At 38.3% G+C, this 25,380-nt stretch overlaps 1 protein-coding gene across 1 annotated transcript in view; it reads right to left on the reverse strand.

The window, feature by feature from the left end:
* Positions 1-25,380, reverse strand: part of NALCN (sodium leak channel, non-selective) — a 282,810-nt gene that overhangs the window by 223,284 nt on the left and 34,146 nt on the right. Inside the window, exons 4-7 of the mRNA XM_081815176.1 lie at positions 21,510-21,593; positions 20,212-20,351; positions 20,003-20,131; positions 4,352-4,506 (exon numbers count right to left, since the gene is read on the reverse strand). Of these exons, the coding sequence (XP_081671302.1) occupies positions 4,352-4,506; positions 20,003-20,131; positions 20,212-20,351; positions 21,510-21,593 (508 nt within the window). The remainder of the gene's footprint in view (positions 1-4,351; positions 4,507-20,002; positions 20,132-20,211; positions 20,352-21,509; positions 21,594-25,380) is intronic.

A 25,380-nucleotide genomic window follows, 5' to 3' on the forward strand; every position in this document is an offset into this window, starting at 1 on the left:
GTATCCTAGACTTGAGTTCTGACAAAGTTTCAGTCCTCTCTGATGGCTCCCCTTAGAACTGACTGGGGACCCTAGGTTCCTCCCGGGGCTACTCATGTTTGAGCGTCGCTTGGAAAAAAAAAAAGAAAAAGAACTGACTTGATCATTTTTTTCTGGATGCCCGTTGGATGCTTTTTTTAGCTCTGAAGTCCAGCAACTTTAGTAAGAAATGCCTCAGCGTTGATTGTTCTCTGCTCATCTACTGAGACAGTGGTACCCTTTAAATCCATCTATTTAGGTTGTCTTCTTCTGCAATTTTAAAAATTATATCTCTTGGATTTTTTTCTCAGTTTTAAACATACCTGAAAGTGCATTTTTATAGATATGGTCCTCATTCTTTTTGACTGTTACTCACCTGTGAAATCAATTTTAGAGGACCAGGTATTTGTCAGGTAGCACTGCTGGAGAGAAGAGAGTTTTTTTCTAAGACAGGTGTGTTTACCTGTGTATCACTGCTGCCTCGGTCCAGGTGCTCATAACTGTGCATGCACATTAGAACACCTTCTAGCTTCTAAAAACCATCTATGCCTTGGATCATTCCAAGGTTTTTCATTTAACTGGCCCAGAAGTGGTGCTTGAGAATTGGTGTGTTTTAAACTCCCCAAGGTCATCCTAAGGTATAGCCCGGTTGGCCCCTCGTATTCATGAGCACAGATCAGCAGCACTGGGGCCCCTCTAGACTGAGGGTCTGTCGTCTTCTCTATTTCTCTACCAACCGCTGGGCCCCAACAAGGGCTCCACTTTGAGGTACCCCACTGAGTCCCAGAAAGCTCCCAGGGTCAGCCACACACTGATTCCCTGGCTCAAAGAGAGGACTGTTCTGCTCCTCTGGGAATATTCTTTATTTTTAATGTCAGCATTCTGCTGGCTCTGCTAGAGATCCTCAGTAGCCAGAATCCTTTCAGGAAGTATTCTGTTAGACACCTGGCCTTCCGATGTGTGGTTTATTAGTCACAGGTTTTTCAGAGTCCTTGAATATGGAAATTGCATTTCTGTTTCTCAGTCTCCTTGACGGTGGATGATTTCAGAGATGCAAAGGTGTCTTTACTTTGCAATTTTACAGTTGGGGCTCTGTGTAATTTTTCTACTTTAATGACTCTGGCTTTTAATATATTTCAAAAATTGAGTTTCTCAATATCATCAATTTTAAATTTTAATGAGACAAAGCTATTTATAAATGAAATTTTATAAATGCGTTGCAATTCAACGTATTGTATGACAATTTGATTAGTAAGAAGAGGAAATGTGCTCCTTTTAAATTAATCATGCTTACTTACATATAAAGTACACTGGTCAAATTTATATGCACAATTAGGCACCTGTTTTAAATTCAACTGCATGCAGAAAGAGATGATCATGTGAGTCTAAGAAAATAATTTCTTCTCCTCATTTTTGGGGGAAAATTATATTTTGTTTCCATAAAAACTTTAAAGATGATCTAAAATACCACAATTTGTGTATCTACATAGATGCATAATAATAGACCTTTTCAGTCCAAACTACAGTGACCATTTTAAAATTTTCTGATTATAGTACAAAGTTAACATTTCATTATGTAACCATTAGTCATACAATGGCGTTGAACTCAAGCATCATTTGAGAAAAAGAAGCAAGCAGACCAAATTAAGCTTGTATAGAAAAGCAAGTCATGAGGAGTAGTGAATACTGCCAACAAAAACACAAAACTGGGGGAAAGAACAACAAGAAAACAACTTATTTCTCTATTATGGCTCTATATCCTAACACAAACATGACTGGTCACCATCAAATTCAAAAGAACATATACTTTGTTCAGTCCATTAGTAAATATTTATAGAGGCCAGCACTGCGCCAGGCCCTGAAGACATGGAGATGAAAAGATGTACTTCCTGTTTTCAAGGAGCTTAAATCCTTGGGAGATAAATGTGCAAATAAACAGTAAGATTATTGCCTTAGTGGGGGCCTGCTGCCCCCAGGGCAGTTCTCTCCTTGAGTCAGGCTTCTCAAGCCAACACACTCTCTGAGGAAACTCCCTCCCTCAAAGAGTACATGGATTGAAGTCATTGGAAGTCATAGTGAAGAAAGCTGAATCAGCTTGAATATAATGCAGCCTTTTGAGTTTAGGCACAGTTGCTGCATTCAAAATGGCCAGGAAGTGACTTGATTTAGCAATAGGATTTGAAAGGACTGGAGGTTTTTGTGCAAGGACAGCCTCCCTACTGAATGCTGGCCACCCTCCATACGAGACATGGGTACACCCAGTTAGCCTCCCTTAAGAGAAAGAGCTGCTGGCTCTGAGAAGCCGTGCGTTCTAGCTGTGCCCCAGCTCTTAGGATTCCTGCAGCTTGTTTCAACAGTTTACCAAAGCTATATATCCATCTCCCATACCACACCTGTGATTTCCTGCTCATCCCTGAGGGTCACTGGTATAATGCGTAAAAGTCCTCTGCTCTTAGGAGCCGAGGGGAAGGCTGTAAGAATGATTCCAAAGCCAGATAAGTTTAAGAGAGTACAGCAAATTGAAATGCTTCCACATCTGCTGGCTTCTAAATTTTTTGACTTTACAAAATTATATCATTGGCCAAAGGGATGGAAGATTATCTGTCTAAATTCAATGCTGGAAATCCACCTCTGAGGGCATATTAAAATACAAGAGTAAAAATTTAGGAATGTTATTTGCAAAATTCACTTTTTTTTAATACCAACTATTGTGTTTTTTCAGGCCAAGTTCAGTATTCTATTCCATCCAGAGGCTGTAGCCTTGTGGTTTAGTTCATATACCAGAAAAATATTCCTCAATCAGTGCAAGACCTTCACATATTCTTTCTGAAATTCCCGTACTTGGCCCAGAGTTCTTGATGCCATCCTGCAATAACACCGTCTGGGAGCTGCCATCACTAAAGGCTGGGGCGAGAGGAGGATTTATCAGCCACTGTTCCTGATGCATAAAGATTGATTGGCTGGGTTCATAGCAGTTGCCATCAGGGTTGAAAGGAACTCATGCTTTCTTCCCTGGCCATGGAAACCCCCCATTTTACAGCTGTCCACTGAGATAATGAAACCACACTAAAAGTCACAAAATAGATTTGGCTTCCAAAGATAACCACCACCCTGCTATACACTGAGATTTTTCTCTAAGATTCTGTGAGTGTCTAAATGCTCTTAAATGCACCTGGGCCTTGACACTTCAAGGAAAAATTGTTTTGTTTTTGTTTTTTTTTCAAATGATTCTGATAACGATTCTGTTATGGACTAAATGTTTGTGCTCCCGCCAACCCCAAATTCATATGTTGAAGTTCTAACCCCCAGTGCGATGGTATTAGGAGATGAAGCCTTTGGAATGTTGATTCAATTTAGATGAAGTCATGAGGGTGCTCTCTCATGATGGGATTATTTCCCTTCAAGAAGAAGCCAGAGAGTTTTCTCCCTCTTCCTCTTCCTCCCTCCATGTGCAAGCCAAGGAGAAAGGCCTCACCAGATCCAACCATGCCGGCACCCTGATCTTGGACTTCCAGCCTCCAGACTGGTGAGAAATGAGTTTACATTATTTACACCACCCAGTCTATGGTATTTTGTTATGGCAGCCTGAGCTGGCTAAGACAGATTCTCAAAGCTGGAATAATTGTTTAGAATTCCATGGGTTTTTTTTTTTTTTTTTGATTCAGTAATGAAATTTGTACAACTTGCACAGAATTGTAATAAATGCAATGATATCAAGTAAATGGCAGATGCTAAGTGCTTTCATTACTGTATATAATGGCACATTTCAGGACTTCCTAGGACAAGCCACAGATAAATGTATAGATTTGAGTACATCATATTCATGTATAAGCACTTCCCACGCATCTATTATACAGTTGATGGATATTCATTAAGTATTTCCTTAGCTGTCTTCTGTTCCAGGATTACTTTCCAGCTCTCAAGCACTCACTCAGTGGCTACTATTTCAGAGACATAAGACTTACCTTGCCTACTAGGGTATGGTTACATGCGAAAGGACACCAAGTCTTGTTTACCTTTGAGTCAACAAGCCCTGAACCTTGGTCAATGAAATATTTTTAAGTGCTCTAATTAAGAATCAAAAATAGTCTAAAATCAGGGACATTTCACTCTCCACAGACACTGCTGAATATCCACCCAAAAGCAGACTGTACTTTATAGACTGCAGGGGAGACTCTATCACAATCTAGGCAGATGATTACAATCTGCCGTTGTGTTTCTTAAATGCTCTATAGCCAATCTTAACAGAAAATATCAATCACACAAGTATTCTTTCCATTTCATAAACATTGTAAAAAAGAAACTGAAAATGTGTTTTAGCGGTAAGACAGACCTATCTCATTAAAGCCACTGTAGCCCAGCTCTTGCCTGCTAAGTCCCAGGTCTTCAAGGTCCATGCATTTAAATCCTGGGGGGCATTGGTAGCCTTCTTCCAGCTCTGGTGAGCAGTGTGTATCTGGGATAGCTAAGCTATTCCAGGTTACATTTCTGTGAACAAATTACAAAGAGTTAGCCGATTTCGACGCTTGTAAATGTTGATCAAAATGAGTAATGTAATCACCCTTCACTAACATCTGCTCCGTATGGGCACAGATGTAAAATTCATGATTCCCGAATGGTGTTCATAGCACTGATGACGGTAAACATTTCTCAAATGGTACCTGATTCATCCTCATGGTAGCGCTTTATAAGAATACTATTACCATCATTGTTTTTGTCATTAAGGACCAAGACCCAGAGAAGCAAAGGAAAGAATTCTCCTGTAGATTTGTAAGGAATGTTAATGTGCTTGGGGCTTCCTTGTTATTCACAAAATGCTTAACCTACCTGTGGGTACAAATTTTACTTCTCCACTTCTAAGCAATAGTAAATGATGACAGTCATTTTCCATATGGTACGACTACTATGAGTCTTATAAATGACACCTGGTCTTCCTCTGTGTTGGCAGAGGAACACGAGGGTCATTTAGGTGGACAGTGATACATCCCTGTTTCATTGTTCTGGAGGGCAACGTGGAGATTAAATTGATGTACAAGGATTTAGATAAGTAATGGCTTTCTTGGGAGCAAGGACAGGTCATCATTGGAACGGCGACTGTGGAATCTCATTCTGGGCTGACCTTTAAAATGGGCCCCGAATAGCTGCTATCGGAGGCAATTCACGTGGCTTGTGCAGTGGCCAAAGTTTAGGCTAGACAATTTCACAAGCCTTCTAAATCCATGATTTTATTACAACTCATTTCCCACTACTTCGATGTTTCTAGGCATTTCCTAAGTGGGGACTGTCGTCAGGACAGTCTCTGTCCCTCAGCTTATGGCCCAATTGAGGCAGACGTGTTGGGTCATATTTCTTCTTTAATACCCTCTTACATTCAATTGGCTGCTTTCTTCCCTGTATATAATATGCTTTCTCTAGAGTCTGACACCTAACTCTCTGAGATCAATTACCTGCATGAGGCCACCGTGCACACACACATTCATGAGTTTACATACACACTCCAGGCCTGGTGACACTTCACCCAGTTCTGTCTCAGTCATAAACAAAGCTCTAAAAGCCTCACCTGCATTTCAGACACTTCAAGTGTGTCCTTCAGATTCTGTTAGCTTCAAGGAAATAATCTGTCTGCTGGCTCGGGGAATAAGTATTTAAAGAATTGTTCCCAATCCTATGTTAAATTGCTCCTTTGGATCCCCCATGCAAAACTCCAGGGGAAAGGTCTTGTTGTGGAAATTACCACTTGGTTATGTCAGAGAGAGATGGTTTTAGGCAGACATATCATGTATTTCTCTTCATTTCACCTTTTTATATGTAAGCTAAATTTACATGGCAAATGGAATCTTTGCTGATGTCTGGTCTGAGTTTCTGGTGTGGAACCCACACATTGGGGCAAAGTGGTAAGGGGACTGGGCTTCAGAGTTTCAGAGTAAGGTTTTCTGGGTTTGATCTCAAGCTCTGCCAATTACAAGTGGTGTGACTTGAACAAAGTTCTAAATGTCTCTAAGCTCAGTTTCTTCGTCTGTCAGCTAGGGAGAGTAACCGTAATTAGAAGCAAAGCCTGTGTGAAGATTAAGTAAAGGAAACCAAGGAAAGCACTCAGCCTAGCACCCAGCATGTTACAATAAAGAAAGGCTCAATAATAACAATAATGCTCAATAAATGCTTATTATAAACAATTAGTGATCATTACGATCATAAAATGTAGCATACAATTAAAACACATGTAAAAACACAATAAAGACTTGTCAGAAGAACAGAAGGAATTCAGGCACATGATACCGACAGCATTTTGTTCACGGGATTATGCAGCTGAAAGAAACTTTATAGGTCACCCAATTCTTAACTTAAGAAAGGTGAAGGTGAACTTCAGAGAGGGAAGCCCATCGAAATTAATTTTTTTTTTCATTTCTAAGACTTTAAGAAGACAACAGCAGCAATGGTTAAGAAAGCACTGTCTCCATGAAAAAGTTCAAAAAAACATCACCTTTCAGCTGTTTGGGTAGGAAATTGGACTCCAGAGCCAGTCTGCTGGATGTGAATTCTAGCTTCGCCTTTACTGCATATGTGGCCTCCCCTATCTGTGCCTCAGTTTCTTCCTCAGGCGATGGCAGGGAAATGCCTCTCTCTCAGGACTCTGGCAAACCTGGAGTGACTTAGGTCTGTAAGGTACTTAAAACGGGGTACTCGGCAGACGGCAAGTATCAGGTGTTACTGACTGCTGTTGGTATCTCGAAATTTGTAGACTGCTTAGATTGGAACTCTAGTCCTGGTGTGTGCTGCCTCAGTTTCCACATTTCTAAAATGGGGATAGCCTTTTTACCTATTTGTAGGAGTGTCTTAATGACTAAATGAGCTAACGTACAACTCCCAAAATAGCACTGGCAATTAGTCAATCACTCAATAATTGTCACCTATTATGACTATGCTTTCACTGGTTTGTAAGTATTAGAGTATTTTTTTCCTTTTTTATTTGATTTAGTTTTTGTTTCTTTCATATTAACACTGATTTTCATTTCAAGCACAAACTTCACCAGCACAGATATTATGTTGAAATCTTTTGGCTTCAGAGGCAGCAGATTTGAAACATATTATTTTTGCCAACATCAAGCTATTAGCAAATGCTTGTTAGAGACACATTTATTAGATGATTAATTGCCCTGGAACTCATGTATCTAAAACCACATGATGATTACTCTTTTGAAAAGTGGAAATAAACATCAAGAGTTTCAGAATGTGTATTTGTTATTTATCTTAGTTTCGTTGTCACAGTTAACAATTATCTTCCAGGTGTTATTTTTATTTGTTAATGTTAATTATTTCCTTGTTCATCTTCCCTCAGATATTCATGATAGAACACAAGAGGCTCTCTGGAATTAGGGAGGGTAGAATTCTTGCTAACCACCAGCCAAACTCTAAATACAGACAATGATTCTTCCAGGCCTAATATTCACTCATGCTTAAGTGGATTTCAAGACCTGCATTCCTTACTCACAGTTGGATTTCTTGAAAAAAAATTATCTACTTCTAATCCCTCTGACTTAAGTTTTAGCCCATTTACATGATCTCCAATCCACTGAATTTGCTCTAGTTTATTTCCACGTGCCCCATCCAACTGGAACACTTTCAGTTTTCATCTTCTACGACTTCTAAGCAGCATTCCACATGGTTGTTTTGGTGGTAGGCGGAATAATGGCCCCCTAAAGATATCCACATACTAATCTCTGGAACACTTGAAGATGTTATGTTACATGGCAAATGGAAGTAAGGTTATAGATGTGAACAAGGCTAAAAGTCTTGAGTGATCATCCTGGTTTATCTGGGTGGGCCCAACCTAATCACACAAGTCCGTAAAAACAGAAAACCTTTCCCAGTTGTGGTTAGGGAGAGACAGAGAGGCAGTGTTGCTGGCTTGGAAGATGCTAGTTTTGTCCCTGTTTCTCAGGTCATTCTCCTTTTCCATCTATTCCTCCTGTAACTGGCCCTCAGGCCTGAGTTACTCTGAGCTTGGTCCTTAGCCTCCTCTCTTTTTTCATGATGCTCTCTATGCAGACAAATCCATCTCCATAGTTTCAATTCTCTCTCATCCTAGGTGTCTTTTAGTCTCAGAGTTACGTGTCCAACTACCTAGTAGATGTCTCCACCTGGCTACACCCCAAGTGCCTCCAACTCTACACCCCTTACTGAACACAGACTCCTTCACCAACATTTCTTCATAACAAGCAGCACCATGAGACCTTCATCCAAAGTACTGAGCAAGCTTGAGATTGTGGAATCTCCTTGATACCTACTTCTCCCTCAACTTCCATAACTAGTCGTCATGTGTCCCTAAATATACTCCAAAATATCTTTTTAGCTCATTCAGCTCTCACCATCTCCACCTCCACCTGCACCACTATCTCGTCCCCTAACTGGTCATCCTGCAGCCACTCTTAGCCCTTCTGATCCATTAGCCACAGAGCATTAAGACAGACTTTTCATAATCTCAGTCTTACCTGAGGTCCATCTGTGGCAAATCTCATCCATAAGATCCTAAAGGATCTGGCTCTTCCCCTTTCAAGTGTCCTGGTATCCAACCATGGTGGCCTCTCCCAGCTCTTGGTATGCTCCTTCTACCTCAGGACTTTTTCCTCTGCTTGGAGATCTCTCCTCCCATCTTTGCTTGGTTAACCCATCTTTCAGCTTTCGGGCCCCCCAGTCTGCATGTCACTTTCTTAGGGAAGCCACTCCAAGTCCCTCAGGCTGGGTTAGGCTTCTCTGCTATAATTTCTCCAAGTACCCACACTTCACATTTCAGGCACTTGGGAAGTGTCTAATTCATGTTTGAGTGGTCAACTGTTCATTGGATGTCTTCCAAACTCGACTATTCCCCAGTGTAGCCTGCAATTCCTTATAGCCCCTAACACATAGTCTGTGATGGTTAAATTTATGAGTGAATTTGGCTAGATTATAGTGCCCAGTTGTTTGGTCAAACACCATGTAAATGTTGCTATGAAGGTAATTTTTTAGATATAATTAACATTTAAATCAGTAGATTGTGAGTGAAGCAGATTACTCTACATAATGTGCCTGGGCGTCATCTAATCAATTGGAGGCCTTCAGAAAAAATACTGACATCTTCTGAAAAGAACCCTGCCTCCAAATTACCTTTGGATTCAACACTGCAACAACAGCTCATTCTGAAATTTCTAGTTTGCTGGCCTGCTCTGAAGATTTTGGTCTTGCTAGTCCCCACAATCACATGAGCCAATTCTTTAAAATGAATTCTACTGGGGTGCTTGGATGGCTCATTCAGTTGAGTATCTCACTCTTGGTTTTGGCTCAGTCATGATTTTGGAGTCCTGGGATTGAGCCTCACAGCAGGCTCTGTGCTCGGTGCAAAGTCTGCTGGAGATTCTCTCTCTCTCCCGCTCTTTCAAATAAATAAAATCTTCTAAAAATAAAAATAAATAAATAAATAAAATGAATCTCATTGCTTCCTATATACACATCCTATTGGTTCTATTTCTCTGAAGAACCTTGACTAATACATAGTAGATGCCGTCATAATTATATTTTGGCTAACTGAAGGAATGTTTCTTTCCACCATTATTTAAATCTATGGCAAATCTATTTATGTGCTTGTTTATTTGTTTGCTTATAAAGTAACTACAGAAAAAATTCTTCAACAATTGGATCCTATTGTTTCTATGCAATTTTTTTTTTTTTTTTTTTGACAGAGAGAGACACAGCGAGAGAGGGAACACAGCAGGGGGAGTGGGAGAGGGAGAAGCAGGCTTCCGGCAGAGCAGGGAGCCCAATGCGGGGCTCGATCCCAGGACCCTGGGATCATGACCTGAGCCGAAGGCAGACGCTTAACAACTGAGCCACCCAGCCGCCCGTTTCTATGCAATTTTTAAGTGTGATATCTAAAAATTGGCATTTTAAGTTTTGGCTTTAGTAGTTTCCATGTTTCAAAATGAATACTGGAATCCCTTGGAGAAGTTAATTATTTTTCAAAAGACATTAATTATCTGCCTGGCATATGGTTTTTTGTTTTTTGGGTTTGTTTTTTTGTTTGTTTTGTTTTGTTTTTTAGAGAGAGCGGGAAGGTGGAGAGGGGCAGAGGGATAGAGAGAGAATCTTAAGCAGGCTCCCAGCTGAGTGTGGAGCCTGACTCAGGGCTTGATCTCATGACCCTGAGATCATGACCTGAGCCAAAATGAAGAGTTGGATGCTTAACCGACAGAGATATTCAGGTGCCCTTATTTTTTAATTCTTAAAATATCGTATTTACAAATAACATTATGTAGGGGTTTGAGATCTAAGAAAATACGTTCTCAACTTGTTGCTAATATTGTTTATAACAGTCCCAAACAACACCTCAGTATTTAAGAGTTGTATGGTTTTAAGTTAACCATTACTCCTGATAGTAAAGAGCATCGATTGAGCTGTATATCGGAACACAAGGATTATCATCTCAGTTCAATGATTAACCAACTTAATTACCTTGGGCAATTCACTTTGACCATCTGAGCCTCAGTTTCCTTATCTGTAAAATGAGAAACTTCTTAGCTATTATTAAAAAACAATTCCCACAACGACCCCATCACACTTTCATATTTTTAAAAGAAAGGTGATAATTAGGGCGAACCATGTGCCCATTGTGTTCTGTTCTCATCTCTCCACAGGATTCACCGATGCCAAATGCAATAGCTCAGGACATTGTGCTCAAACTGCTCTTTTCATTACAATGTCATCTCTCTCTACCAGTATCAAACTGCTCTCACTGCTGCAACATATTTAGTGCTGGCCTTTTGTAATGACTGTCCCTTATGAACATAACTGTGGTTATCATTACTTAACCCCTTTTTAGAGATTGTTTTTTCCATATTCCTGGTAGGGCCACTTTATTTCATTTGTCCATCCACTCATTCAAAATGATTAAATTTGAAAGACCTATTCTACGCCACACAACATGCTAGATATGGAGATGACTAAGAAGATATTTCCAAATCGAAGTCTTTATTACCTAGAAAAGTAATGACCACAGGAGAGCATGATGAATGCTTTGAGAGCCAGATATCGGCTCTTTGCATTACAGGAACACCAAGCAGAAACATCATGAGTGTGGGTGGTGGATGGTGAGCACTAGGGAGACCTCCCAATGGGGTCGTTGCTTGGGGTGACCACTAAAGGATCAACAGACACGAGATCTAGGGCGGACACACCCCCTGGCATCCTGGAAAGTGGAAATGCCAGAGCCTGTGTGTGCACAGGAGAGAAAGAACAAGAAATCACAGGGAGAGAAAGAGAACAACTTTTTTACCCTTCCATTGGTAGGGTGTAGCTGCTCACAGCTTTCTCTCAGGGCTTATAAACAAGCACTTGTTACCATACCAAACAATTTGTAAACTACATTCTCAGAAATTGGCATATTGGGGAAAAAGAGAAAAATCTGTGCTTCCCCCAAACTGACATAGTATGTCTGATATACTTTGCGCTGACTACAATCTGTCCCTCGTTTGTGAGAATGGCCAAAAAGGTCAAACACACTAATTTACAGAAGAGATCATTACTTAAGTAATTTGCAAGATTTTCATAAAATATACCTATGATGGGAATTTATAGATATATATAGATACAGATTTTTGTTTATATTTTTCTTTTTTCCCTTGAAGAACTGAACATAAGCAGAAAAACACTGCGGGCTTGTAGCCAAATTTGGTCCATTTGTTGTAAAAAAAATTCACAGAGGATCAGCTACACCAAAGGTGTTTCTGAAGTTTGCATTCCACGGGGAAATTGTCAGTGGTGCAAAGAAGGAGGTAGGCAGCACAGCAAATCCATATGCAACAGATAACACTGTATGCCTAGATCAGTTTGTTATTTACTGCCATCAATAGGTTTCTCTTCTATTTATACTGTATGTTCTAGGGAGAAGTGATAAACAGAACACACTTGAGTTAAACCCATGGAGTGAATCACACACACACACACACACACACAGTCTTTGCATCTGGGAGGATAGTGAATGTGCCCTTTGATACCTTAAGGCCTGGCTCGCCTCATTCCTAGTGGCAGCCAGAAAAACAAGGCTCACTTTCTTGCATTTAGATGTGGTCCCTTTCCTGTGTTGACAAGGAACCTGCTCTGGCTGCTACCCGCCTTTTGGGTTCATTCCAGAGAATCATCTGGCTTTGTTTTCACTCCTATTTGGCCTCCGCTTTCAGGATTAATTAAAAGCTCTTATGAACTGGCCTGGCTACTGCTAATGCTGGATGCTTTGGAACACTCACCGCACCCTGGAATTTGCAGAGAAGAGACTACTTATTGATTTTTGAAAACTTTTAATTGCTCTCTGGGACTTTTATAGGGACCACAAACAAGACAAATAGTCTGCGGCAGGAAATAATATTGACATCTACACCACTTTTTATAAACAAGGAAATCTGGCACATTTTCTAAAAATTTACGGAATAAATTTCCCCTTACTGTTAAGCGGAGAGTATCGTAATATGATTTTCCATGCCTTAATCCATTCCTGAATGGCTAGATGGACAAAGCCATACCATAAAGAATCGAATTCGTCATGCATCAAAATGGTAAAATTAAGTATTTTTTCAAATAATGTGTGTAATTTAAATGACAAAACGTGATTTTCTTTTGAAAGCAAGTATTTCAAACTGTCAACATACCTTGTTGTATCTGAATAGTTCTTTTAATTATATATTTTCTCCAACTTCACTCCCTTAATTATATTGCTCACTACTTCACCAATATGGATAAGGGACCAGACATGCCGGGAAACTGGCATCTGAGCAAGGATTAGGCAAGGAGAGGTATATGAATGTATTCAAAGAGTATCAGCAAAGTAAAGTATCAGGACACAGAGCTTGCACTGATCAGCTCCAAACTGGAAATGTGACAACTGTTTTGAGGTCATAAGACAAAGTCTACTACCCTTGACATTGTGAATCTAGGCCAAGGGCTCCTCAAGCAGTAACTCTTTTCCCTTTGCTTGAGAAACTACAAGATCCAGGGTGAGAAGTTATCTGGAAGGATAACGGACCAAGGAGTCAGTTGGCATGGTGGAAAACAGCCACCAGAATCTGGGGCCAAGATTACAGATTTTCAGTTGGTGATTTTGCCAATTAATTAATGTGTGGCAAGGAGCTCTTTCCTCTTCTCTTTCATGAGAATCATCATGTCCAACCTATGAGATCACATTATGAATTAGCAATTAGGAATACAAAGTGCCTCATACATATGAGGAGCTCCAAATATATTCATGTTTACTGGCTGTTGTGTGGCTGAGTTGTATGGTTGGGGTTCCATCCTTTGGGGTCAAATGATGTCAGGGCTCACTGGTGCTAAGAACATGTAGCTACCTTAAAAGTGAAGATCAGGGAAGGATGTGGAACGTGCCAGAGCCCCAGTCCCCAGGTGCCCTCAACCACACAGTACACCTGCCCAGCTCAGTTGCTAGACCTAAAAAAGGTAGGAGTCCCCTGAATCAGTAAAATTGAGATGACTGCCCTGTGATCCCAGGACACACACCGACAACCTGCTTTTCTGGAAGAATGACAAGAGGCTCTGATTACCTCTGGTGCTTCATAGACATTTCTAAGGAACCAGCCTTCAGGGAACAGGGAAGTCAAGTTCCCCGCAGTGGGGGTGTAGCAGCTGAAAGCTTAGCATTTCTTTGAAGACTCCAGCTTTATCTTTGATGAAGCCATGCAAAATTTGTGTTCTACTCTACAACACATCTTTGGGAGTTTTAATGTAAAACTAAGGTTTTAAAACACTGATTTCTAACCCAACCGATTCTGAGAATCTTAGCCCTGCTATAAATATGAATCTATGGGTGTGGCTTGGAGTTCATATTTTTACAAAGCTCACCAGGTGATTTTTTCTATCAGAGAGATCTCGTCCTGGAAATGAATTCCCCAAATGTACTGCTCGTGCTGTTATGGTCATGGCATGGTGACTACGGTTTCTATCGGAGGGAAAGCAGGCTGGTCTGGTTGAACCTGAGGCGAGGTATGATTTCTACACAGGCAACTACAGTGAATGCTATTTGCAAGGGACTGAATTGTCAGGGCTCCTCATTTCCCATTCATATAATATGATCAAGAGTCCCAGGACCTCACGGCAGAATTCAGTCCTAATACAAGCCATCTTAACCATGTATTCATCCACCCCATGCAGAGCCTGTCTCCTAAGCATGTGCTCCTTGTAACCAAAGGGAAACTAATCATTGTACTCAAATATTTTGGACACACATGTGTTGAAGATCATCTCATATACCGACCAAGGCACAGCCGAATATTGAAAGGCATAGAAATCGGTGTCAGGGAGAACTGGGTTTCAACCCTGCTTCTGGCACTTACACACTGTTTCATCTTGGATAGCTTACTTAACCTCACTAAGTCTCAATCTCCTGGCTGTAATACAGAGTGTAAAAATAGATTATGACATTAACAGGTCGTTGTGGGTATTAAAGAAAAAAAACCCAGATATCAATTGTACAGTAAAAGTTATTTACCGCTAATAGTAAGAGTTTTATAACCTATGTTATTATATTCTCTTCTTTTTGGGAAGTAAGGTCAAAAAAAGTGCTATATTGTAATTGATTGAAAGAAATTACCCAATTTCTTTTAGACCCTTCTTCAAAGTGTAGGGTTTTCTTTTTTTTTTAATGCTAAAGATGCAGAAATGTTTTTTCTATTCTGGTGAAAATCACTTTGGTATTAATTTTCATATGGGAATTCAGTTTATTCTGAAATATTTTCTTATATTTAATTTTTTTAAAAATTTGTAACATATGAAAGGTTGATTTAACTGGAGCTCAGGTGGGCCACATCCTTGAGATGGGTATACACAACAGATTTAAAAGAGATATATGGAGTGATACAAATATATTGCATGCCACTATTTTATAGATTTGGATGGGGCAGAATCCCCTGGAACATAACATCTACATGGGGATGGAAAGAAACCAGATGTCATATGGACTTTCATTTTCTCTATGCCATATAAAGAGCTTATGCATATGGACGTGGATCTAATGTGCATATAGGTTTACAAATGCGGGCTTATAATATGGTAGAAGTTGCTCAAATGGCAGATCAAGCATGGGGTGGAAAGTCAGACCTGAGTTCAAATCCTGGCGCTCTCACTTACGAGATGAACATATTATTTAATTTCTTTGGGACTGTGTCTTCATCTGCAAAATGGGGGAAATAACTGCTTTCAGGTTGCTCTGAAAATTAGTTATAGAAGCAAAATATATGAAATATAATAGGTGCTCCACAAATGTTGCTATTAATTTAGTTAGAAATCTATATGCACCCATCAGAGTATTTTCATTTCTTATTTAAATATTTTAAAGACAAGCTTTCCAATATGCATTTATCCAAATTTGTTCTTCTATCTCCCATCCAGCAGATATCTCTGCAGGAATCCAGTAAGTTAAATGTAGCAGTCTGTCTTCATCCTTCAAAAGAAGTTTAAATATAAATCAAGAAGACTTCAAAGACCTTTGCATGAATTTGAGGCAGTTATGATTTTACATATTCTACAAAATTCCCTCTTGATAAAGTCCATAGAAATTAGAAATTAATATTTTAAGTTCCACTGCATTTCTATTTTTAATTCTTCTGAACTTTCCATTAAAAAAAAAAACTTCATTATTTTGTGAACAGAATGTATAAGCCAATAATTCATTTATTTTCCAAGGACCCTAAAGGATAAACTTAAATATTATTTGGGACCAGCAAGAGAAAGCTAACCCAAATCCAACTCTGTGTTGTCTCTAGGCTAAGTGTTAGTGATATTTTATAAAATACCACCGAGTCCTACAAGCTGCCCCGGGTGGGGTGACCATCCTGAAACTCCCCTGAGATGGAAAAGAAAGCTGTTAGTAATTACTTTGCCACAGAAAGGACCTATGAGGATTGTCCGGAGCATCTGTGACATGTGGCCCCCCACCTCCATGTCTCAAACCTAATGGCTCAGCCATTATAAGCATTTACTTGAACTCCTGATGGAACCCTGTTCTCCTTAGAGTAAACTTTTATATACTTAATATTTACATTTGCTTACTTTAGAGTTTTTCTAATTATCTCACTCTTGGGAAGATTTCATTATTTGACACTAAGCTAGGACTAAATTTCGCTCCTTTCTCGGGAATGGTAATAAGGTGGCAGATAAGCTTTCATCTCTTCTATTTCACCTACCAGCTCATTTTCACACGTTCATCTTGTAGCTTCCGGGAGATTTGGCATTTTGCAACACCTGTTTCTGCCAGAGGCCACTGCTCTTCTCAAATTTTTTAGGATATGAACTGCTTTGCTTAGTCAAATCGCATTCCTCGTCCCATAATTGCCTTGGGTCCCCCATTCATTATCAGAGAAGAATCTAAAGTTTTACGAGTAATGCTATGGAGCACAAAGGGAAGACTCCCTTTTCTCTGCTTTAAAAGAAATCAGCTCCATCTAAAAGCAAAACTGTGTGTATTGAGTTGCTTCCTTATTTATCTTGTTTGCCTCACAGATTATACACAATCAATTCCAGAGGTCAGCCTTGAAACGCGGGATATACAGGTTCCTGAGCAGACACAGCTCTGCCTGCAAGCTCTCCCATTATTAGGCTATAGTGCATGCAAATCAATTAAGCAGAAATCGGACAATTGTAAAGGACAACAATTAAGAAAAACGAGGTCATGACAGCAACTGGCAACACCAATCACTGGAAACACAGCCATCATACTGTAGCTTAATCCTAGTTCATTTAGAGATATTTATGAGAAACTCCTAATTCAGAAGCAACCAAAGGAAACAAAAAGGTTGGAGTTTTTTTTAATTGGGATTTTTATGCATTTTTTTTTTTTACTTCGGGCGGTTTTTTTTATGAGAATTTATGAGAAACTCCTAGTTCAGAAGCAACCAAAGAAAATAAAAAGGTTGGAGTTTTTTTTAATTGGGATTTTTACGCATTTTTTTTTTTTTTTACTTTGGGCAGTTTTTAAGTCTCTAAAAATACATTAAGGTCTGGCTGGAACTAATGGTAAAACGGCATCAACAATTTTTCTGCTTCTGAGTAAGACATTAAAATTCAGTTAATACTGAACTGAAAATTAAAAGAAAAATGGTATAAGGGATTGGTCTTTGAAATGAATCATCAAACTTAGGAAAACTGTTATTATGAGCAACAGTATTGCTCTGCAGCTACCTACCTATTTTCTTCTCAAAGAGTAATTGTCACAGAAAAGGAAGGCAAAATAAATATGCATGTTCATAAAGCTAATGGGCAGATTTTATAAATATGGGAAAGAGAAAATGCAGACATTCCTCCATAACTGCTATGTCTAGAGTAACTGAAAATTCTGCCAAAACGTATGTAATTCTTCATAGAGAACTCCATTTTTAGGATAAAATAATGAGCTGGAGCTAATATTCAGAATACAAAAGGCTTTTAGTATTTTTTTCAAAGTCATTCATGTCCTAGTACTGGGTATGGTGAGGAGATGGCAAAGAGCAGTTTCTGAAGTGATGCAAGGGTCCTGAGGTCAGAGGCGCTCCTCTACCTCTTCCCCATTTGCATTGTACTTTATGTGTCAAAGTTAAGTTTGCCAGCAGGATGCCTGATCATCTAGCTAGTTTTACAATTTTAACAAGCTTTAGAATTCTCACACATCCCGACTTGATTTTTAATAAAATGGAAACTTTAAATCAGCTTCCTGTGCTTGCAGCTATTAGAACACAGCGGGCTTTCTTATGCGGAAGCTTCCTCTGTTCTTTGCCTCTCTTCTATTGTTTCCCGCCCACACAATATCTTTTTACCACCTTCATATTCATTCATGGAACAATCTAGACAGATTTTACAGCCTACATACACTTAAAAAAAAAAAACTACCTACAGGTTTTCTTTCACACATGTGTCTCTTCCATCACCCACACAGGCAACCCCCTTACTCACCTCTTCCTTCAACGTCCCCACCCTGTGTGTGTGCTAGCTCACTTCTTCTTTCCACTCATAGCAGTGCTTTCTTATTTTTTAACCATTTCTCCCTTGTCCCATTTAACAGCTTGCTTTTCTCCCTTTGTTTTTTTTAATTTCCTCTTCTATATCAGTGTCTAAATATAATGTATTATACACCATGCCTTCAGCACATAGTTACTAAGTACTTACTCTGTGCTAGAATACTAGGTACTGGCCCTAAAAGGAGTCTTCTCCACCCTTGTCCTTTGTGTCCTCAAGGACTTCACAGTGTAATGAGAAAAATGGGGGCGGGGGGAATTAGCTATGAGTGCCAGAGGGCTAGGTCTGGCAAACTGGGCTATATTAAATTCAACTCTTTCCATTACAAACAGCTAGATCTATTGGATAAATGGTAATATTTAAAAATGCATATCTGGGCTTACAAGAAAGAAAAAATATGTCCCAAAAGGTCAAAACGTAAGAGGGAACTAAAAATAGAGGGGAGTCCATGAATTGACAAAATCGTGGTATGGATGGGGGCTAAGTGTCCAGTAGCTAAGAGCTTGGGTTTTAATGCCCACAAGAGGCAGAAAACAGGGTCCAGAGTATACATAAGGCAGGAAGCTAGAAAGTGACCCCATACATAGAGCCATGTTATAATCTAGACAAATTCCAGAGTGTAATATGGGTTAAAAGATAGTCAAATAGATTAATCAAGCACAACAGAGACCGTAGGTACAAACCCAAATACAGACCAGGAATTGGTAAATGAGAAAAGTAGCATTAAATTCAGTGGGCCCAGCACACAATAAATTGTGCTGGACCAACTGTCTAACCATATGAAGAAACTTAGATTTCCGCTTTACACTGGAACATTTCTAAACTGTTTTCGTAAGATATACTTGACATACAATAAATTGCACACATTAAATTGTACAGCTTGATAAATTTTAACATGTGCACAGAACCACAATCAAGATAATGAACATACCAATCAACCCTAAAGGTTTCCTTTTTTTTATTTTTTAAGATTTTATTTATTTATTTGAGAGAGAGAGAGGGAGAGAGAGAACAAGCGGAGAGAGGGGCAGAGTGAGAGGGAGAAACAGACTTCCCGCTGAGCAGGGAGTCCCATGCAGGACTCAATCCCTGGGATCATGACCTGAGCCTAAGGCAGACGCTTAATCGACTGAGCCACCCAGGTGCCCCAACCCCAAAGGTTTCCTAATGCCCCTTGGTAACTCCTTATTCTTATCCGTAACCTTACTCCCAGGCAGTCCTTGATTTCCTTTTTGTTGTCACAGATAAGCTTGCATTTTCTAGAATTTTGTATGCATGGAATCACAGAATACGTAATCTTTTTCATCTGGCTTCATTTGCTCAGCATAATTATTTTGAGATTCGTCCAAGATGTTGTATTTATCAATTTCTCATACTTTTTTTTTAATTGCTAAACAGTATTCATCATATGGATATATCACAATTTGTTTATTCATTTACCTGTTGGTGGAAATTTGGGTTGTTAGCAGTTTGGGCTATTACAAATACAATCACTATGTATAAGTCTATTTTATGGACATATGTTTTCATTTCCCCTGGTTAGATATCTGGAATGGAATGAATGGGATATATGGTAGGTGTCTGTTTAACTTTCTAAGAAACACCTAACTGTTTTTCCAAGTAGTTACACCATTTCTCATTTCCATCTTATTTAAATAAGAAATGAAAATACTCAGATGGTATTAGGGTAGCACACCCCTCATTCTGTCACACTGAGGAAAATCTCCAAATGCACACTTTGAATTTGCTTAGTCTACTTTCCCACAGGGTAAACATTTTTCAGTCTGGCTTGTGTTGAATACTTGTCTTTAAAAATCAGGCAAGAAAACTTTGAGGAAACAGAGAATACAGAACAGAGTACAGAAAAATTTTTTTGTTCAACTTAGACATAGAGTTTTCTCATAAGAATTGCAGAAATTTTCTTGTTTATCACCTAGATTAAAATGCAGTTAGTAGATAAACTTACCCTGGTTTCGTGTCATTTACCACACAGTGATAGGTAAATGTTCCAAACATCTGAACTCCTAAAATTCCATAAAGAAGCAGAAAGAAAAGGAGGAAAATTGAAACGCTCCAAATTTGTTCTCCCGATCGCCTAGAAGGGAAAAAAGGTAGGCAAAACTTACAAAAATGTCATCAGCTTTTCTCCTTAACTTACATAAAAGCAGTACTTACTTTAAAATGTTTGTAATTCTGGTCCTTGGTAGCTCAAATCGGAAATAAATCCGGAATGCCCGAATCATAATTAGTGGCCGCGGGATCCGCAACATGCCCCAAGGTGACATCTGGTCAACTATATCAGCAATTTCAAATACCTGTGAATTAAGAGGTAAGAAGAAACAAGCTCAGAGCTTCCCTTAGCTTTGCCTGTAGTTATGACAAACACAGATGGCATCAAGAGTTCACCCTGTACTCCGAACTTCGCCCTGCATTATTTTCCACTGAAATGGTCCATTTTGAAGCTATAGCTATCTTCAGAGAAATGAATACATAAACTAATATAAATCCATTGCTCTTACTCATTTCCCATATAATTCATCGAAGCCCAGTTTTTATTACAAAAACAAGTGCCAACTTAGAATACAGAGTAAGTATGCTGAGCCTTCCTCACGAATAATGTCCTTTGGTGGAACTTTTTTAAATAGCTAGAACATAAAGTAATGGAGAAAGGGTTAAGATTATTATAAAAAAATAAAAAAAGGAATTGTACCATTTACTAACAGAGGCAAAATGATAATTAGAAAACGTTTGTCAGTCATATAATAGCTATTAAATGGAAAAGAACGCATGAATATGCAGGATGAAATCATATTGTTGGAGAGGTAAGCTTTGTAAAAATAAGGAGAGCTCATCAATAAGCACTAAGATGACTTTGCAGGATGGACTGTGAATTTATTCTATTCTAAATTTTGTAATGAAGAATATACTACCTTAAGTTGAATTAAATGCAAAACTGAGGCCTAAATGAATGCATGGAAATTAATTCTATTATCCAGTAAAATCCCACCTTTAGCCTTTTAAATATATGTTCCCCATTTCTCATAGTAAGGCATTTTCTATTTGCGATATGGTATTTTATGTTCATTCCAATGTATCTATATTTGTCAGCTTTTTTTGGTGAGGACTCAGTCACATAAAAGACTGGAATTTTAATATTTAAACTCAATTTTTTTTATTCTACAAATACAGAAATCTTACCCCATTTTCTGTCCTTCATTTCAATAAATATTTTTATATCTTTTTAATAAGAAATAATTTGCTATAGTGTTGATGATTGAAAAACAATTCACAGATGTGACTGACAATGATTAAAATGTTAGTTTTTTATCATAAACATTTAAAATAACATGATGTTGAAGAAAGTTACACCATCACATTTGACATATATTGATTATTATTTTTATTTAGAGTTTCAATGCAAAACAAAGCACATTTTGGAAAATACCCCCATGTAAATTAAAAGTTTTAATTACCTGTAACACCAATGAAACCCAAAGGCAGAAGACCATAAATCCATCAAAAACACACCAGCGATCTTTCACATAGGAACTATCCCCCTAAAAATAAATTTCACATGGAGTTATGCAAAATTAATAATTTCAAAAAACATCTGTGGAGAGAAGGGTCATGTGTTAATTCAGTATAAGCTATCTATAGTTTTTGTATCAGAATTGAAGAAACTTTCAAAAGGAATACCTTTAGCATTTTATTTTATTTTTTATAAAGATTTTATTTATTTATTTGACAGAGAGAAACAGCAAGAGAGGGAACACAACCAGGGGGGAGCTGGAGAGGAAGAAGCAGGCTCCCTGCTGGGCAGGAAGCCCGAGGTGGGGCTCGATCCCAGGACCCTGGGATCATGACCTAAGGCAGACGCTTAACGACTGAGCCACCCAGGCGCCCGGTGGAATACCTTTAGCATTTTAAATGGCATTTTATATGAAGAAAATAATTTATGAAACACAAGTAACTACAGAGCTATGCATGGAAAATTTTAAGTTCACACAAACAGAAAACACCACTATTTTTTCTCTTAGCCTCACAGATACTACCATTTAAGAAACCAGAGGTCATCCCACTCAGTAGGCAGCTTAAGTCCAGCTTTCTTCCTACAAGAACCAAGAGCAATAGTGGTCAGCATGAAGGCCTTTAAACCTGTGGATCAACCACCATAAGTATGGAATTAACCAGGAATTCACCTCGAGCTAAATTAAACATGAAGAAACAACTTGCCTTCATTAGCAAATATATCAAACATATATTGACTTTAACTTTAATTGGAATCACATGTGATAAAGAAGACACACTACTTTCATCTTTTAATAATGAATCTACTCTGACATTAGAATGCATATTTTTATCAAATGGGAATTTTAGAAAAAAAAATTCCCTTCAAATAACAAAACAGAAAACCTCCTTAGATTAGAATTGGAACCTTAAATAGGAAGACCTTTGCTTTCTTAGGACTGCCCCATTAAGTCTCTAGTTCCATCATAATCGATGAAACTCAACTCTGAACTCGGTGACATCTACCATTACCAGCTCTGACTGAACCTGCTTAGAAAATAAAAAAGGAACAGAAAGCCAAGATTTTAAATAAAAGGATGAAATCTGTTATAGGATATTTAGGAAAATAAAATAATTTCCAGAACCACCTACCCTTATTAATAAATAGGCTATCAAAAAAACTCCTTGAGAAGTTTTCAGAAATAATCTGTATTATTCACAGAACTAACATTATGATAAACCACTTCATGAAAGTTATCTGACCCAGATGTGAAGTATAAATTCAACTTAGTTAATACTGAGGAATCATCTACTTTACATAAGAGGATGTATAATGTCTCCTGAAACACACACACACACACAGCAATCTTGCATAGAAAAACTGATATGTACACACCCAACTAATGTGTAAGATAGAATAACTTATAATAAAGCTATAAACGTGGTGGGGAAGATAGGAAGATTAATTCTATGGAGAGTTTAGAGAAAACAATGCTAGTTCCCAAATGCCTAAATAATTTTATCATTGGTAAGAGAATCAACTAAATTTGGTAGTTCGTATATTTGAGAAGTTCACAAAAGAGGTATGAAAGCAAGCCTGAGGCTTGGGGTCTGGGTAACTAGGAGGACATGAACCCGTTAAGTGTTATGATCAACATATGATGATTAAACGTGATGATGAGAAAAACTGCACCTTGGGGAGCCTCTGGTTCTCCTGAAACACACACACACACACACACACATCACATACAGAGCAAATAATTTAAGGATATGATCGTTGTCCTCAAAACCTCACAAAATATCACAAAATATCTTTTACTACAAGCATCATATTTGCCTTGTACACTGCATAGTTAGCTGAAAATATAAATTAATTATAATCTAAATATAGACAATATAGCAGTTCCTGCATAGTGTGTATTTCAGTTGCATATTGTATATAGCATACTGTATATTCAATTGCAATATTGAATATTGTATGTCGCATGGCTAGCTGAAAACATAAATTATAATCAAAATACAGACAATATAGACAATATATAATTGAATTATCTCTGAGCCTAATTTTAATTGATAACCAAAAAGATAATGGAACGCAAATTATTTAAGACACATTTTAAAGATTTTTATTTATTTACTTGTCAGAGACAGAGAGCACAAGCAGGGGGAGCTGCAGGCAGAGGGAGAGGGAGAAGCAGGCTCCTCGCGGAGCAGGGAGCCTGATGTGGGACTCGATCCCAGGATGCTGGGATCATGACCTGAGCTGAAGGCAGACGCCCAACCGACTAAGCCACCCAGGCGTCCCTAAAGTTACACTTTAAAGATTCCCTTGAGTTTCTTAATATTTATTGTTCAATAAATTCAAAATTTATTGTTCATTCTGTCATTCATTCATTCGTTCACTCAATGTACAGAATACCGTTATGATCTAGACAGTGTTTAAGGCAGTAATGACACAGGAGTGAAAAGAAAAACAAAAACTCCTTATGTGATTTACCTTCTCAGTTTAAAAAAATGTTAAGTCTACAATATATGTTGGTAAGTATTATGAAGAAAAATAAAAGTGTGTATTTTCAAATTGACTTTTACTAAACAAATGTACTTTTCCTGGAATGTTAGGAAGAAGGAAAGAGAAATATCACTTGATCTTTATTTTAAGAACTAGGCATAGTTGTGATTGTTTTAAAAAATGCAAAGAATTCCAAAAACAAAAGCTGAAATTTTATGGGACTCAGCAGAGAACTATTTTAGAGTAGTTCTTTTTTTAACTTTTTGAGGAATCTCCATATTGTCTTCCCGAGTGGCTACACTGGTTTGCCTTCCCACCAACAGTGTAAAAGGGTTCCCCTTTATCCACATCCTCACCACCCCATGATCCAGTAATTGCACTACGAGGTATTTACCCAAAGAATACAAAAATACTAATTCGAAGGGATACATGCACCTTGATGTTTATAGCAGCATTATCTACAATAGCGAAATTATGGAGAGAGCCCAAGTGTCCACTGACTGATGAATGGATAAAGAAGAGGTGGTTCATATATACGATGGATTATCACTCAGCCATAAGAAAGAATGAAATCTTGCCATTTGCAATGATGTGGATGGAGCTAGAGAGTATTATACTAAGCAAAATGAGCAGGTGAGAGAAAGACAAATACCATATGATTTCACTCATATGTGGAATTTAAGAAACAAAACAAACAATAATAGGGGGAAAAAGAGGCAAACCAGGAAACAGACGCTTAACTATGGAGAACTCACTGATAGTTACCAGAGGGGGAGATGTGGGAAATAGGTGATGGGGATTCAGGAGGGCACTTGAGATGAGCACTGGGTGTTGGATCCAAGTGTTGAATCACTAAATTGTACCCCTGAAACTAATACTACACTGTATGTTAACTAACTGGAATTTAAATAAAAACTAAAAAAAAAAAAGAAATTATGAAATAAAAACAGAAAGACCCCAAAAAATGAACTATTTTAAAATAGGAACAATTAAATGTTTGGCAGAAAAAGGATCACCAGGATCAACTGGGTACACAGGCCCCTAATAGGATGAATTTATATGGTATTTTTCCCAAACAGTATTATTTTTTCTTTTTTGTCATTAAAAAATAGTGTCACTCCAATTAGCCTCCGTTGTTGCTCATAACTTGCTTTAGTAACAAATTATATTCAATAAGATACGGGATGAGATCTCATTATATTTAGGATTATTTAAAATGTAAAAGTGAGAATAAACAGTGATATTTCTCGGGAAGGGTACCTGAGTGGCAAGGGTCCAAAGAGGAAAGAGAAACATGCTATTCACATTATACTCATACATGTCTTTGA

Source organism: Leptonychotes weddellii, chromosome 3 (assembly GCF_054177405.1).
Source record: "Leptonychotes weddellii isolate Sample4059 chromosome 3, ASM5417740v2, whole genome shotgun sequence".
Taxonomy (NCBI): Eukaryota; Metazoa; Chordata; class Mammalia; order Carnivora; family Phocidae; genus Leptonychotes; species Leptonychotes weddellii.